Source organism: Amblyomma mixtum, chromosome 5 (assembly GCF_055824585.1).
Source record: "Amblyomma mixtum isolate Tamu chromosome 5, ASM5582458v1, whole genome shotgun sequence".
NCBI classification, from domain to species: Eukaryota; Metazoa; Arthropoda; class Arachnida; order Ixodida; family Ixodidae; genus Amblyomma; species Amblyomma mixtum.
This window is the reverse complement of record NC_143016.1, coordinates 41927372-41943490: the sequence shown is the minus strand read 5'-3', so window position 1 is coordinate 41943490 and position 16119 is coordinate 41927372. Positions and strand designations below refer to the sequence as shown.

The following is a 16119-nucleotide window of genomic DNA, read 5'->3' as shown; positions in this document are numbered from 1 at the left end:
TCAAATATTTACGCTATTAACCTCCCATTAATGAACACCACATATTTAAAAGGAAAAACTGTCCCTATGCTCCTTCGTTTCGTTGACTGTTGGCTTCCGATATGTATGTCATGACGAACCCCTCTTTTCCCTTCCCTTGTCTCCTTGATTTTGGTTATTTATTTTCAATTTACTGCAGTCCCTTAGGGCCCTAGCATGAGTTATGGGCCAGCCTTATTTGTACATGATTAGTACTGGTCGACACTTGTAGCATGAGATTGTTTGAATCAGTATGGTATGTGGACAGCGTTCTTGAAAGAACCTGAAAGTGTGTTTCATGGTTGCAGTTTATTTACACATCAATGTCACTGTGGTTTTGGCATCCCAAGGTTGTGGGTTCGATCTATATTTCAGTGGAGACGAAATACAAAAACGCCCGTGTGGGCTGCAATGTCATCACACAGTAAAGAACTCCAAGTGGCCCAAATTAATCCGGAGCCCTCCACTACAATTTACATTACTGCCGTGTAGCGCGCACACACTCACTAAACAATAGCCAAGCAGCGTGTTCAGTGCCACATCTTGATGCAGGGTTCCAGCGCCAGGCGAACGTCGAGAGGGCTGGGGATCAGCTGAGGCCACAGAGATGGTGCTGAACAATCTCTTCTACCTGACAGCAAAGTTTGGTGACCAGCACCCCAAGGTAAGCCACACACTTGCAGACATGTGGATAGGCGAGGTATTGCAGTGAGTAAAAAAAGCTTCTTTGCATAATGGGGCGGGGGAAACATTATGAAGAAAGGGAAGGTGTGGCAGGTGGGCGCTTGAGCCGCACCCACAGGTAAATTCCGGCGAAGGAGAACCACGCTGGCCTCCATATCGACCGAAAAAGTTGAAAAATTGTCTTGTGCAGACATGCCAAGAAATGGCAGTAAATAGCATCCAAGAAAGGAAAGAGTTCTATAAACAGAACATTGTATATGATGCTAGCTTTAAGGATGGTCCGCTTCACCAGGAAAGAGCCCAATTTCAGAAGTAATCATCGTATTGTGCCCACATATTGAACTGTAATTGACTTATCGAACTTTTTTTGCATCCTCAATTACATTAACTTATGCAATTATGTATTAACTTATGAATGGCAGTTTACCAATATCCCTCAAGAGAAAAGTATGCAACAGGTGTATCTTACCGGTACTCACCTATGGGGCAGAAACATGGAGGCTAACAAAGAGGGTTCAGCTTAAGTTAAGAACAACGCAGCGAGCTATGGAAAGAAAAATGATAGGTGTAACGTTAAGAGATCGGAAGCAGGCGGAGTGGGTGAGAGAACAAACGTGCGTTAATGATATCCTAGTTGAAATCAAGAGGAAGAAGTGGGCTTGGGCAGGGCATGTAATGCGAAGGCAAGATAAGGCTGGTCCTTAAGGGTAACGGAGTGGATTCCAAGACAGGGCAAGCGTAGCAGGGGGCGGCAGAAAGCTAGATAGGCGGATGAGATTAAGAAATTTGCGGGAATACCATGGCTACAACTGGCGAAGGACAGACATGGGAGAGACGTGGGAGAGGCCTTTGCCCTGCAGTGGGCGTAGTCAGGCTGATGATGATGATGTTAATTGGTCGTAACACGTCGTTATATGCTCAGACAAGAGAGCATTTGTGTCTTGTGCCCTCACAGGAGATGGAGGAGCTCTGGGCCCTGCTGTGTTGCTGTGGGGCCTCCAACCTGCGGGTGGTGGTGCGCTACCTGCTCATCGTGGCAGGGCTGGCCCCTGGGGAGCTGCTGCCATCGGCCAAGCGGGTGGCCCTGCACATGGGCCGCGCCTGTCCCGACCGGCTGCTGGACGCCCTCCTGGCAGAGATGCAACTGGCCGAGACATTGGGCTTCTCGGTGGAGCGCACTGAGACACCGCCCTTCTTCCGCCTCACCAGTGCCCGCAAGGGCAGCAGCAGCCACTCCGATGACGGCAATCAGGTGCCTCTGCACTGCTTTGCTTCTCTTACAATGCAAAGACAATTGTGCTATTCATGGACTTGATGTCACGAAGCAGCCAACCAAACTAAGCATTCTTCAGCTTTTTGTTTTAATCGTGTCCTTTTGTGTTAAAATCAATCTCGCCTCGTTTTTTATGTAAAATAACTTGGAGCATCGTAAGTGTCCAAAACAAACACCGCTGAGGTGCTTGACCCCCCCTTTTTTTCCTTCATGGTTTGCCTGTTTGTTGCATCCCTCTCTTTCATGTTTTTCAGAGAAGTGACTTTAGGCTGAGCTGACTGGTGCTTGCAGCTCTATCTTCTGCCTCTTGGTCTCTTTTCTGAAACAACGGTGTAAATTTCTCTCAAGAAGTTCAATTTTTCCCTCAACAAGCTTTCAAATAAGAGGTGTTTGTAAGTTGTATGTTCGAGAGATTAATTTAGAAAGAAAGGTAAAGGAGACAGATGACTGACTGGCTTTCATTCCCAGCTTCTCTTTTATTTTGTTGTTTCATATGTGCGTATCTGATTGAGTTTTATGTATACTTCATATACTTGCTCACGAGTCTTTGCTAAATGTTTTATGGGTTTATGGGGGTTTAACGTCCCAAAGTGACTGAGGCTATGAGAGACTCCGTAGTGAAGGGCTCCGGAAATTTTGACCACCTGGGATTCTTTAACGTGCACTGACATCGCACAGTACACGGGCCTCTAGGATTTCGCCTCCATTGAAATGCAACCGCCGCAGCCAGGATCGAACACGTCTTTCGGCTCAGCAGCCGAGTGCCATAACCACTGAGCCAGCACGGTGCCCTTTGCTTAATGTGATCCTTGCTTACACATTAATCGTTTTCATGCCGTGCCATCCTCATCTGCAATGCGGTGAACAATAAAGTGTCAGGTTGCCGTACCGTACAGGGCAGGCCTTGTTTGAATTTTTCACCTTTCAAAGCAGTAGTATCACATATTGTAATGTGCTTACATACCGTATATACTTGTGTATAAGCCGCCCTCGTGTATAGCCCGTACCCCCCCCCCCCCCCCCACTTTCGGCCAGAAAAAATTAAAAAAAATACTAAAGTGTGCCACAAACACGCCTAGTCCCACAAATTGCTACAAGGTGGCGCTAGTTAGTTTTCCCACACCATATTCATTATCATCATCGTTACGCAACACAATGTTTCCACGGCTTCCTGTTTCCGGTTTTCACGGTGCCTTGCCCGCACCGTTTGGTCTTTGTTATCAGGTGCTTTGTTCGGAAGTGTGTGGATTGCTTACGGAATCTGTTGTGTTGTGTGCGCCGTATTGTGGCAGGCTGCGTGCTTTTGAACGTGAACAGCAAACAATGGCCAAGCACAGACAGTCCTACACTGCAGGCTTCAAACTTCGAATGGCAAAATACTCTGAGGAACACGGTAAACGGGAGGCTGGGCACAAGTTTGACGTCGAAGAAAAGCGTGTTCGCTGCTATCGCCGAGACTATCCGAACCCAGAAGGCTTTCCGTTGGAAACAGTGTTAGAGGACCTTGTCGAGTACGTTCGCACTACTAGGAGCAACGGCTTCGCGGTGTCTATGGAAATGATCCGCATGAAAGCAATCGCTGTTGCTCAACACAGGAACATTCGACCTGAGGACTTCAAAGTCAGTCGAGGATGGCTTCAACGTTTTATTAAACGGCACCAACCCTCCGTCTGCCGTCAAACGACGTTGTGCCAGAAGCTGCCAGCCAAATACAAGACCCAAATAGTGCGGTTTCATCTTTTTGTCAACACACTTCAGAGGGAGCATGAGTACGACCTCTCATAGATAGGCAATGCTGGTCAAACCCCTGTCTGGTTCGATGCCCCTGAAAATTGCACGGTGGAAGCCGAAGGGGCAAAAAGTGTCTCCGTGCGCACTGAACGTCAAAGGTGTACAGTGATGCTCTGCATCACCGCTGATGGAAGGAAGCTTCCACTCTACGTTGTCTTTAAGAGAAAGACTCCTCCAAGAAAGAAGTTCCCCCAGCGAATCGTAGTCCGGGTGCAAGAAAAAGGTTGGATGTCCCACAAATTGGTCATAGGCTGGCTGAAAACAGTGTGGCAGAACCAACCAAGAGGCCTACTATGCCGCAAAGCCCTTCTTGTGCTTGGCAGCTTTAGAGGGCACCTAACAGACTGAATGAAGACTTGGCTGGGAGACTGCCGAACAGACTTGGCCATAATTCCTGGTGGCCTGACAAGCGTGATGCAGCCACTCGATGTTTGCGTTAACAGGCCATTCAAGACAGAATTTCAGTAGTGCTACACCGAAAGGAGGGCTGCAGGAAACCACGGAAAAACTCTGACAGGACGGCTGAAGTGAGTTGTGAAGAAGTTAGCGCAAAAAACAGACGAAGGATTGAAGGGAGGACACATGAGACATTCACGAGCACTACTACCAAATGTTTATTCATGCTGTCGTACAAGGCATATGGAAATGGCGAGCTTGTGCATAGAGAGGGCAGAAAAGGCACAGCAGTCTAGCAACAAGTTATTAAAAAAAAAAAAGAATCTAAAAACGCCTATTCAGCAGAATATACTTGTATATAGAATATACTTGCATTGGTGAGATCGTGTCTCCCTGCCTGACACCCTTCCTTATTGGAATTTTATTGCTGACTTTATGAAGTAATATGGTAGCTGTGCTGTCGTTATAGATATCTTCCAGCATTTGCACGTAAGACTCTTCCACACCCTGATTCCACAATGCCTGCATGACTGCTGAGGTTTCGACTGAGTCAAATGCTCTCTTGCAATCAATGAAGGCTATATATAGGCATTGGTTATATTCTGTGCATTTCTCTATCAGCTGATTGATAGTGTGAATATGGTCTCTTGTCAAGTATCCTTTATGATGCCTGCCTGATAATTTGGTTGATTGAAGTCTAAGTTTATCCTGACTCTACTAGGAATTACCTTAGTAAATACTACCTTGTAAGCAATGGGCAGTAATCTGATTAGTCTGTAATTTTTCAGGTCAAGTGAGGGCACGTATTAGGCTGTGATGTAATGCATAGGGCTGTGCCGCAGTGCTTGCAGAGGTGTGACAGCAAGCTTTAGTTGCATCCGACAATGTTGAACCAAGATTTACATAAAATGTAGTGAAGGTCTTGTCTAAGAAGCAAGTTGTCCCTCATAGCACAAGTGCTAAGGCTGAAAGACAATTTAAAAGTGCGTTTTTGATGTTCCATCTATATCCAGGCTCCGGATGTGGCCCAAGAACGAGGTACACTACACACCAAGCGACGTAGCACAGAGGATGGCTCGAACGAGTGCCGAGGTGGTTCTCTGAGGAGCAACTCCAGTGAGCGATCACGTCCAGACCGATCAGTGCTGCTGTCCGCAGATGAGCCAAGGGCAAGGCACCTCTCTGTGAGTTGATTTTTGTTGTCTTGTATCACCATCCTAGTTTTCTCCCGGCTGCCAGTCTATTATAGCTACTGTTGTCTTCCTCTCCCACCGCAGAATATAGAAAGACCCAACATCATCACAGCTGATGTGTGCTTTCGTCCTCCTGAAAGTGAATGCCTCCTAGAGACTTGCTGTTCTAGCTTCAGTCAAGTGTTGCTGTTGTGCTACCACTATACACAATCAAATAATTAACAGCACACTGTCTGGTGCTGCGACATGAGTGTAGCAGTAAAATAAAACATACTTTCACCAAAGATGGTTTTTAAAACATGACATTACGGGTCCCTTGTTCACAGTGAAAGATGGACGGAATGGGCCGCTTATTATATGTGCACTTGACAGGACGAAGGGTAATCTTCCGGATAACTACGTCCACTCACTGCGCTGTAAAGTGTGCATATAAGGAGCTGCCCATTCCATCCATCTTTCATTGGGAACAAGAAACCCGTTGGGGTCCCGAAACATCATGTTTTAAAAACCATCTTTGGCAAGTGTATTTTATTTTACCACTATGCTTCCCCCTCACCAGACAGGATTCTATCGAACCCTTGATGACATGAGTGTAGTAATTTTTTGTCTGGTTGCCCTGTACTGCAATAAAATGAATGAGGACTTTTAACTGGATAGCTTTTTACTTATGAGGCTTATGCATGATACATTGTTGAGGATATTGAGGCTTATACATACAGCTCAAACCTATGTCATTTGTTTAGCACATTGCGCTCTTTATTTTCCTTGGTCGAAGTACCGTATAATCACGTGTAAGGGCCGCACCCGTGTATGGGCCGCACCCCGCTTTCCCAAAGGAAATGTTTAAAAACAAATAAATCCGTGTAAGGGCCGCACCCGAACTTTCGACGACCCAAGTGGTAATAGCCTTCTAAATACACGCGCCGTGGCCTTCGCGATCAGCTCCGGCTGCGAGTAACGGCGCACTTGATCGCGGAGGCCATGCACGCACACAGGAGCTTCCAAGTGCCGTCCATGGATGGCGCCCGAGGTCGCAGTCATTATCATTGTCTACTTTTTCCTCCGCCACGACCTCCCGCTATCCACATCGGCATCAATATCGCTAGCTCCAGCCGTTTGTTGTTTTTGTGGCCTGTTAGCATGCTCGCCATAGTCAGGGCTGCCAGGTTTGGCTACTTTGCGCCAAATCGGCTACTTTTAGAACCGCTTAGCAACAAAAATTTGAACTTGGCTACTTGGCTACTTTTGAAATCGAAGAGTTAGGACTGTATAATGGACCTCTTTTTCCACCAATGGTCCATGCATCTTTGGTTGAGTGCGTCAGAATGCCATACGTGAACACCATTATTCTGCGGTGCCAGCCCTTTTGTTGAAATTTTACCTGTAATCATGTCCTAGACATAAACTTCTTCCATCTCCTGAGTTCACGTAATGCTCACCGGACTTATTCACTCAGGCAAGTCTCCGAAACTCTGCCTCCGCTATGCATTGCTGATATGTAAAATTTCCCATCTCCATTCACTCAATGCGCCTCAGCTAAATAGGGATGTGAATTGCTACTTAGCTGATATAGTATGTTTCCTCAGTTGATTACAGGTTCAAAGAGCGTTGATCAGCTGCACATGCCAGCCCGACATCCAGTTGTATGATGCTGAGAATTAGAGTCGTAGTTTATATTTTTCATGGCAAATATGGTTTCCTTTTAGCCAATTAATGGGGAATGGGGATGAGCTAAAGGTTTTGAAACGCGATGACGAAGGCTTTTCGTATTGTACAGCGATATCCTCCAGTATACGGCTGAAAAGCAACCCATGTGACCTGAAAAAATTTTGCCAAGGCTATGATTCCTATGCCCTCAGTACATATGAACTGCATGAGGCGATCAGTCTATTTTTGCAATATGAAGCTGAAAAAAGATCACAGCAGAGAAACGGAAAAAGAAGTAGGCGCATCAAATCATATCCTTGTTTATAGAGCTGTGAAGAAATTTCATGCAAAAAACAGTGCCATGCATGTCATATATACAGGATGTCCCAGCTAACTTGGACCAAGATTTAAAAAAAAAACTAAGCGTTCTTCTGAACTGAAATTGCGTGGATGTTGTTAGGGTGTATCTAAAGTTACAGTACCATTTTTTCTCTCCTCCTATTTGAATAATTAGTCGAGATAAAAAAAAATGAACTTTTTAAATATAGCTTGAAACGTTCAGGCATCAATAGGAAAGTTGTGGAGCTCCACAAATATTGTCCAACCCAGGCACTTCCAATGAGATAGACTTAGCGTGGCTGTTTTTATTCGGGAAAAACGAAAGCCCGCGGAGTTTAAAAAATACCACGTGACAGCGCGCTCCATGCGCCCGAATGTGTCGCGATTACAGCGCTCTCATCTGTGCTTTGTAAAAACCATCACTCGCTTCGCACCGTTCGTGCTGCCCAAGACAGGGCTTCGCGTTGCGCTTGGTTCCAAGATAAGCGTCACTGCGTACGGGCGGCAGTTGAAAGACAGCGCGGCTCCCGTTTCTGCGGTGATAATTGCGCTCTCACGTTAGCAGAATGCATGCGGAGAAACGATGACAATCTCATGAGTTTGAATTAGGGAGCAAGATCCCAACAAGCAAAGACGCATTAACAAGCCTGTTAACGTCGTGTGAATTACGCTGAAGAACAGGAGCCATGCTTTCTTTCAATTGCCGCCTAAACCCACTGACGCTTATCTTGGAACCAAGCGCAACGTGAAGCCCTGTCTTTGGCAGCAGGAAAGGCGCGAAGCGAGTGGTGTTTTTTACAAAGCACAGATGAGAGCGCTGTAACCGTGGCGCATTCGGGCGCACGAAGCGCGCTGTCACGTGATATTTTTTAAATCCGCGGGCTTTTGTTTTTTCCAAATAAAAACGGCCACGCTAAGTCTATCTCATTGGAAGTGCCTGGGTTGGACAATATTTGTGGAGCTCCACAAGTTTCGTACTAACGCCTGAAAGTTTCAAGCTATATTTAAAATGTTAATTTTTTTTATCTTGACTAATTATTCAAATAGGAGGACCGAAAAATAGCACTGCAACTATAGATAAACCCTAACAATATCCACACGATTTCAGTTCTGAAGAACGCTTAGATTTTTTTATAAATCTTGATCCAAGTTAGCTGAGACACCCTGTATATATATACTATATATATTAAAATTTTCATGGCTGTCGCTTAGGAACACCAATTATTTCTCCTCTGAAAAGAACAAAAACTGTTCTGGTTACTTTTCCCACACCTTCTCTCACTTCAGAAATTCGTCGCCCGCTTCCATGCTTCTGTCTTATGATGTTCATGTATTTTCTTTTATCAGCGGTGCTTTTATACTTCAATGTTTTTCACATCCACTGTTACTCTGCGTCCTACCAGGAATTATAATTTTCTTGCGACTTTTATGCTTTTGGTGACGCTTTTCTGCAACCTTGGCGGTATTTTTGGCTACTTTTGACGCTTCGACAGCACGTTGGCTACTTTTGTTGCGTTGGCAACACTACGCCAGGTTTTCACCTCGTCACGTAGCCGGTGGCTGGTAGGCACGAATGGCCTTGAACAGACGTTGCCTAGCAACCGTTTCAGCTGAGCTCTGCCAGGTGGTGTCGCTGTTGCGTCGCTGCCGCGCACGTAGTTGCTCGCTCCTGCCAGATGCGTGCTCTCCGCTGAGGTAGAGGGTGAGGAGGTGGTGCTTCGCGGGGGTATATGCACGCTTTGCCTCGGTGGAATCTTGTCGTTATGGAGAGCGCTAAAGAAGCAACGGTGACAGGACCGAGCTAGACAGAGACAAAGCGCTCGAGAGACAGCAGAAGAACGGCCTGCACTACTCGAAAAGCGTCGCAGCTAACGCAACTGACCAGGCTTAGCCAGAGCTAAACCACACCTAATTTTTTGGCTACTTTTGTAATTTTTTGGCTTTTTACCGTATTTAGGACCTGGCAACGCTGGCTGTAGTCGCCGTAGTTGTCGTGGTTCTGGCTTTCGCGTGCTGCTGCCGAGCGTTGCAGTTTTAGCACGATGGGCAAGCACCTTAATAGCTACACGGGTGAGAGTTAGCTCTCGAACACGGCAAGTGTGCGGTGAGCAGGAAATATGACATGGCCGAGGAGTGCATCCGATGATGGTGCAACCAAAAGGATGCATTGAGAAACACAAGCTGCAAAAAGCGCGCTTTCCGAGGCAAGCCATGAAAGTTCCCCGAACTGGAAGAAGAGCTGCTCTGCTATGTGATGGAAGTGCGGAACAACGGCTTCGTGTTGACAGCGGACATGCTGAGCGGCTTCTTTTGGGATGAGCGTGCACCAGAGCACAGCACCAGCTCAGAGTCGAAATACTCCGCGAGTGACGATTGAACGCAGAATAAATGCCACTCATTCCCTGATTGGTGTGTTTTTACTTAAAAAAATAAATTTCGCACATCACGTGTATGGGCCGCACCCTGGAAATTGGCCCTTGAATCTGGAAAAAAAAGTGTGGCCCTTACATGCGTTTATATGGTAGCTTCGTGCTAGAAATGCATCAGTTCGTGATAGCTTTGACACAGACATAAGTGAGGTCACTAACTTTCTGTGGCGGAAAATTTTGAAAGAACAAAGAATCCAGGAAATTGCGTGAGATGGATCTAATTTTGCTTGAGAATGCACTTGCATTATATTTGAAACCAGCATCTGAATATACTGCAAATTATAATTTTTTTTTTCAAGAGCTCTTCAGGTAGCTAAAGCTACCTTCGCTATCAGGCTTGAGTGCCGCTTGAAGAAGCCAGCATTTTAATGACCTCGAGGGCAAAGCGTGTGGCGTGCAAGGGCAAAGGAGCAGGTGGCTACGAATCTCGAAAGAAGGCGAGAAAGAGTTGAGTGGAATCGGGAAAAGAAAGAAACACAAACAGGCAACAGGGGTGGGCAGCTCGAAACGGTGGTGATGGCAGCTGCTGCTGAGTGGGAGGCTGTGTGCATTGCCGAACACTTGGCTTCGCTTGATTGTGGGACATTGTACATCTCAAGCATTGCCTCCTAAATAACATCAGCATATGTGCTACTTCCATATTTTAGTACTGTGCCAATAGCATCTTTTAGCTCTCTGCTTTAGTTGGCGTGGACAGTTTGAGATTGCTTTGCTACTATAATTGTAATATTATTTCTTTTAGAATTGTCATGACTTATCGAACTCCCCCCAGCATTATATTTGTGCCAGTAAGATAAATTAGTCATTTTTTCCATCATACTATCGTTCGTACATTTGTAACAGCAGTAGCATCCAAAAAGAGTATATGGCTGCTAACATAATTTTGCAAAAAATGCTAAAATCTGTGCTTTTTTTGGGAATCACCAAATCACAGAAAACTAGGCGCCTTAAGTATTATGCCGGACAAGCTCGGCGCCTTAAGTACAAAAGGACAAGCTCGTGTAAATTGTCTAGAAATTTCTTATTAAAGAGCTTTGTGATGAGTGGGCTTCTAAAAGAGCTGTAGTAAGCATTTTTACATCTTTTATGTTATTCCTGAAGTTGGAGGACGTCATGCCTTGCTTTTATTTTTTATTTGCAAAAAAACACGAACAGAGGTTTTTCTTGTGGGGATGTACTGTGCCGCTTTGGATGTGAGGTAAAAAAAAAATGACTTTTGCCTGTTTTGTTTCTTCATGGAAATCAGCAGGAGTCTCAGCACGATGAAGAGCCAGAAGGCCTGGACAACTTTGCCTTACTGCGACGAGCAGCCGAATCAGAGGCCAAGCCGGAGACGCCTCAGCCACACCCGTTGCCGATGCCAGAGTATGGCGGTTACTATGCACCGCTGTCTGAGTTCCTGCCTGAAAGCTCACTGCCCGTGGTTGGCTTTCACAGGTATGTGGCTGCCTCTGGTCTGTTTTGGATCAGCCGAATATACAAGGAAGCTAGAGACTACCAAGACCTGACAGTGTTGTCATATTATAATACAGCAACTGTTCTCATTTGGCACACCAGCTTATCATTACCGTAGGGGTTCTCAATCTTTTCAGCCTAAGAGAACTCCAGCTGCGTTTGGAAGGTACTGAGGAATCCTGATGTCCTGACTTCGTCCCTTTCTGCCTATGGTCATGTAAAAAGGAGAGCACACAGATACACAACTCCTCAGAAAAATGACCAAATTTAATTGGTAATAACTTTTTGTACAATAAACAGTTAACCAATTGCAATATGATTAGTTCCAATAGTAAATTGGGCAGATATTGAAGCATGGGGTTTGAGCTGTGCATGGATTTAGGTGTTCAGGGAACTCAGAAAGCTGTCTGAGGAATCCACGGGTTCTGCTGAGTTTGAGAACCCCTGTAACACTCCAATATTTGGAAAACCAGCACGTCATAGGTACGTGGAACTCCTAAACTTAGGGTTTTTCAGGCCTTAAATGTCAGGCCATTTCACTTGTCTTGTTATTGACCTTAAATTTTGTGAAGAAACGCTGTGCACCAGTCTTTTATTTAAAATTACACATCACATTGTCACGGCCTTGTAACTGAGTGACTGGATTGTAGTGCATGCAGAGCCTCTAATCACTAATAAATGTGTGTGCCTTTTCCATAACCTAGGTGTAACCTGGCGGTTATGCTGCTCACGGATGTGGTTGTCAGTGGCGTGCCCATAGATTGGGGTCCTCACCTGCCCATGCTGCTGCACGTGCTGTTCCTGGGGCTCGACCACGCCCGGCCACTCGTGCATGAACACTGCACTCGTCTGCTGCTCAACCTGCTCGTTGTGGTGGCGCAGCACCGAGACCACCTGGGTATCGCACGCATCCTCCTCGACAACCGCGTCCAGCAGCTCGGCTATGGCCTTAATACCCAGCCACGCATCACGCCCACCATCAACTTCACAGAGCCGATGGCGCAAAATGATGCTCCACCCGTGCCAGCAGTCACAGCACAGGAGCAGCCACCGGGCCACTGCAACACGGCTGCCTCGTCAGCAGCGACGACAACAACCACAGGAAGCCAGGCCAACACCAGCAGTAACCAGCCAAACACAGAAACGACAGTGCGCATCAAGCTGGGCGGCAACGACGTAGAGCCAGACATTTCTTCAAGGCCCATTGAAGCGACAATCAAGGCCCTCGTTGACTTTCTCGCTTCCAAGAAAGACTCGCCCCTGTGGGCTTACGAGGACATTACTGCCAAAGTGTGGTCAGTGAAGAGCGCTGAGCAGCTGAGCATGTTTGTCCACCACGTGGTGACAGTGTTCAAGGACTCGCTTCCACAGGCTCACATCGAGCAGCGCTGGGCGCAGGTGGCCCTCCAGCTGGCACTCTCGTGCTCGTCACGTCACTACGCGGGACGCTCGCTCCAGATCTTCCGCGCACTGCGTGTACCGATCACAACACGCATGCTGGTTGACATTTTGTCACGCCTTGTTGAAACAGTCGCTGAACAGGGAGAGGACATGCAGGGCTACGTGACGGAGTTGATGCTCACACTGGAGGAAGGAGTCGATTCCTTAGACTCAAACCTCAAGATTGATGACCTGATGCGGGAGATCTTTCAGTCAGCTCCTAACATTGTTGGAAAAGATAACCGGAGGAGCGCTCCTCCACCTCTCGACTCGCCAGTCGGCACGCCCTTTGTGTCTCACATGCGCAGCACTTCATACTCAGTCTCCTACTCTGGCAAAAAGCTACCAGAGAGTCCGACATCCGAGTGTCGTGAACCAAGATCGCGTGCTTACACTGATGATGAGGCAAGGTTACGAGGCAACAGCCTGGGACGGTCGCGCAGTGCCCTTTCACTCAAGATGGCTGACGAGCAGTACACCCAGGAGGACAAAACAACCCTGTTGGCACAGTTCTTTTGGATTGCTGTGTCGCTCCTTGACTCAGATTACGAGCATGAGTTCCTGCTTGCTTTACGCTTGTTGGAAAAAGTGCTCAGCAAGCAGCCACTAGAGAATGTGGACTTCTTGGAAAAAGTGGACAAGATCCAGCACCAGATGAAGTGGCCAGGCTTTCCCGGCCTCCATGCTCTGCTGCTCAAGGGCTGCACCAGCCCTGCTGCGTTTGATCAGACCATTGGCATTCTCTGCCAGCTGACCCACCATCTAGACGTGCCAGTTGTGGACCCTACCGAGTCACTGGCTTTCCCGTTTCACGTAATGGCTTTGCTGCCATACCTGCTCTTGAACTTTGATGACCCCGCACCAATGTGCGTGCGTGCTGCTAAGGCCATTGCGCAGGTGTGCATGGAGCGATCACAGAAGCTGGAGAATCTCGCCACAGTGATGACGCTCTACAGCCAGCACTCTTTCAGCAAAGAGAACCTGCAGTGGACCAAGTGTGTGGTCAAGTATCTCTATGATGCCTACTCTCACGTATTCATCAGCATTGTCTCCTTCCTTGTTGAGATGGTGGAAAAAGGGCCCCCGTCTCTGATGCAGCACATGCTTAATGTCCTTTATTGTATCCTTCTCTACATGGACATCCAGAGTGCGGCACAGACGATCAATGCTGACCTTCTGCGAGCCATTGCTCGCCATGTGGAAGGCTCACATTGGAAAGACGTGTTGAAAATCTTGAAGCATGTTGTGGCTCGGTCATCCAGCTTGGCTGCACCACCTTCATCAGTACCTGCATCCCTTTCGGGTGTGACCACTGCTGACTGCATCAGCATTGCCTCCAGCACTTCTTTTGCTGAATCGGAGTTTTCTGCGAAGCGAGAGCTCCCAGGTCGCACGATCGAATTTACATTTGATCTCTCCGTAACCCCTGTCGTGGGTCTAAACCCAGATGCCAAAGAAGACACAAATGAAACCAAGGAGGAGAAGAGCTCACCAAGACGTAGCTTGTCGCACAACCACTCTTTCAGTGAAAATGGCTCCCTGGGTGGCTGGAGGCGCCCGTGGCTTTCACAAGGCCGTACGCGTGAGCACCTCATCAGTTTGTTGACAGCCTGCGGACAACGCGTCGGGCTGCCCAAGAGCCCCTCAGTCATCTTCAGCCAGACCAGCGATGTTGCCGAGCGGCAATCCTCCATGTGCAGCAGTACAGAGGAGGTGTCGGCCACCAACAATGACGTCTCGGCTGACAGCAAGCTGGACGATGGCACACACAGTGACCAGCAGTTTGGCATCTTCAAGGACTTTGATTTCCTCGAATACGAGCTGGAAAGTCAGGAAGGCGAGAGCATGGACAACTTCAACTGGGGAGTACGGCGCAGGTCGCCCCCCAACTTCGAGGCCCAAGGCGCTAGTGTGGTTCAGCCTTCCGGATCAGACTCCAGCATCACCGTGCGCTGCAGCATCACCACACCACGGCGGGAAGAATCGTCGGATGATGATGCGGGCAGTGTGTCTCCGCTTTATGACCACTCGGAGCTGCCCAGCTGCACCAGCAGCTTAGTGTTCCCTGCCATTTCACTGCCTCTTAAAGGAAGCTTCCGCAGACCTGGGAGCCCTGTGTCAGGGTCTTCGCAGAGCTTTGTCAGTGATGGCGACCTCACCCTTAGCAACACTTCACCGAGCTTCTCACCCCTGACAGCAACTGTACCGCCGCTGGACGATGCGGAAGATGCCTGGAGAGCCAGCTTACACCGCCTCATGGCCGCTACTCCAGAAGACACTAGCTCTATCTACCACACGCTAGGGCGCCTTCTGCGGGAATCTTTTCGCAAGGTCTCCCGCATGACACGGGAGTCTTGCCAGCTGCTCTCTGGCACTGACTGCCTCCGCCGGGTGACCGCGCTGTTCCTCAACGTGCTTGACGTGCTGGCCACTCAAGCAGAGCTGCCTTTTGTCTACGTGGACCCACAAGTGACATCTATTGTGAGTGGCTCCAAGCATAACCTATGTGTAAGAACAGAAGGGTGCTGATATTTATATTTTGAATGCAGATCAAATAGTAAATGATCAGATGACTATGTAGTACTCGAGATTTTTTACGTACTGCACTGGATTAGCAGCTATAGCACTGTGATGCTGAGGTCAAGTGGGCTGGTCTGGCTTTCGACTGTCGTGGCCAAATTTCAGCGTAAATGCAATGACTGTAAGATGCTGTGAATTTGCTGGACATTGAAGGAGACTTCAGTGTAGAAGTTAATCTTAGAAACCATACTGCAGTGCAGCTCACAGTCAGGTTGTTAACTTTGAAAAGTGAAAAATTAAAGGGGCTCTGGGTACAAATTGAAGTTGGCCTTTATCAGCAGCTTACTGTGTTCAAATGACCTTCTCTGAAAGTGGAGCTTTTGTAAGCTAGAAGAGTTCAAAAGATGAAATACAAGTGTTGCCTCCCTCAGCCGTGGGTCAGGACTGAAAATTTTTTAGCGGGGATCCTTGAGGCTACTGCTCCACCATTCACAGTCCAACAGTGACCACGGAAGCCTTTCCAGTATGGACATCACAATTTTGAATGAAGGGGCGCAAAAATTTTTTTAATCCAATTTTCTGGGCAATAAATAGGTATTTCGCTTCCAAACAAATGTCGGCATAGCCAGAAAGAGCCACAGAATCGATTTCTGGTCAGAAGTGACCTCTGAAGGTGAGAAGCAACCTAGGAGGCAGGTGAACTACGTAGGTCATGTCACCTTGCGGCGTCATCACAACCTGCCACCGGATAGTGAGCAAACTGGCCACCATGGCAGGTGTCTGTTAAATTAATGATTGGTCGGCTTGGGAAGAGCAACCTGGGTCGCACAAAGCCCACCGGTGGCAGCACATGCCGTCCCCAGGGCAGTGGCGCATCGTTTAACCATTGCAGTACTGTGCAGGGAGTGGTGTGAGGTCTCCCAGGGATCTATGA

General features: G+C 47.6%; 1 protein-coding gene across 2 annotated transcripts in view; it reads left to right on the top strand.

Annotated features, from left to right (window-relative positions):
- fry (microtubule binding protein furry) overlaps positions 1–16119 on the top strand; it is a 40160-nt gene that overhangs the window by 6613 nt on the left and 17428 nt on the right. Inside the window, exons 3-7 of one of the 2 annotated variants that reach the window (XM_089544182.1) lie at positions 571–682; positions 1658–1954; positions 5176–5346; positions 11020–11207; positions 11930–15146. In XM_089544182.1, the coding sequence (XP_089400308.1) occupies positions 571–682; positions 1658–1954; positions 5176–5346; positions 11020–11207; positions 11930–15146 (3985 nt within the window). Of the gene's footprint in view, positions 1–570; positions 683–1657; positions 1955–5175; positions 5347–11016; positions 11208–11929; positions 15147–16119 lie in introns of both variants that reach the window. The other variant, XM_089544181.1, reaches the window with a different exon arrangement.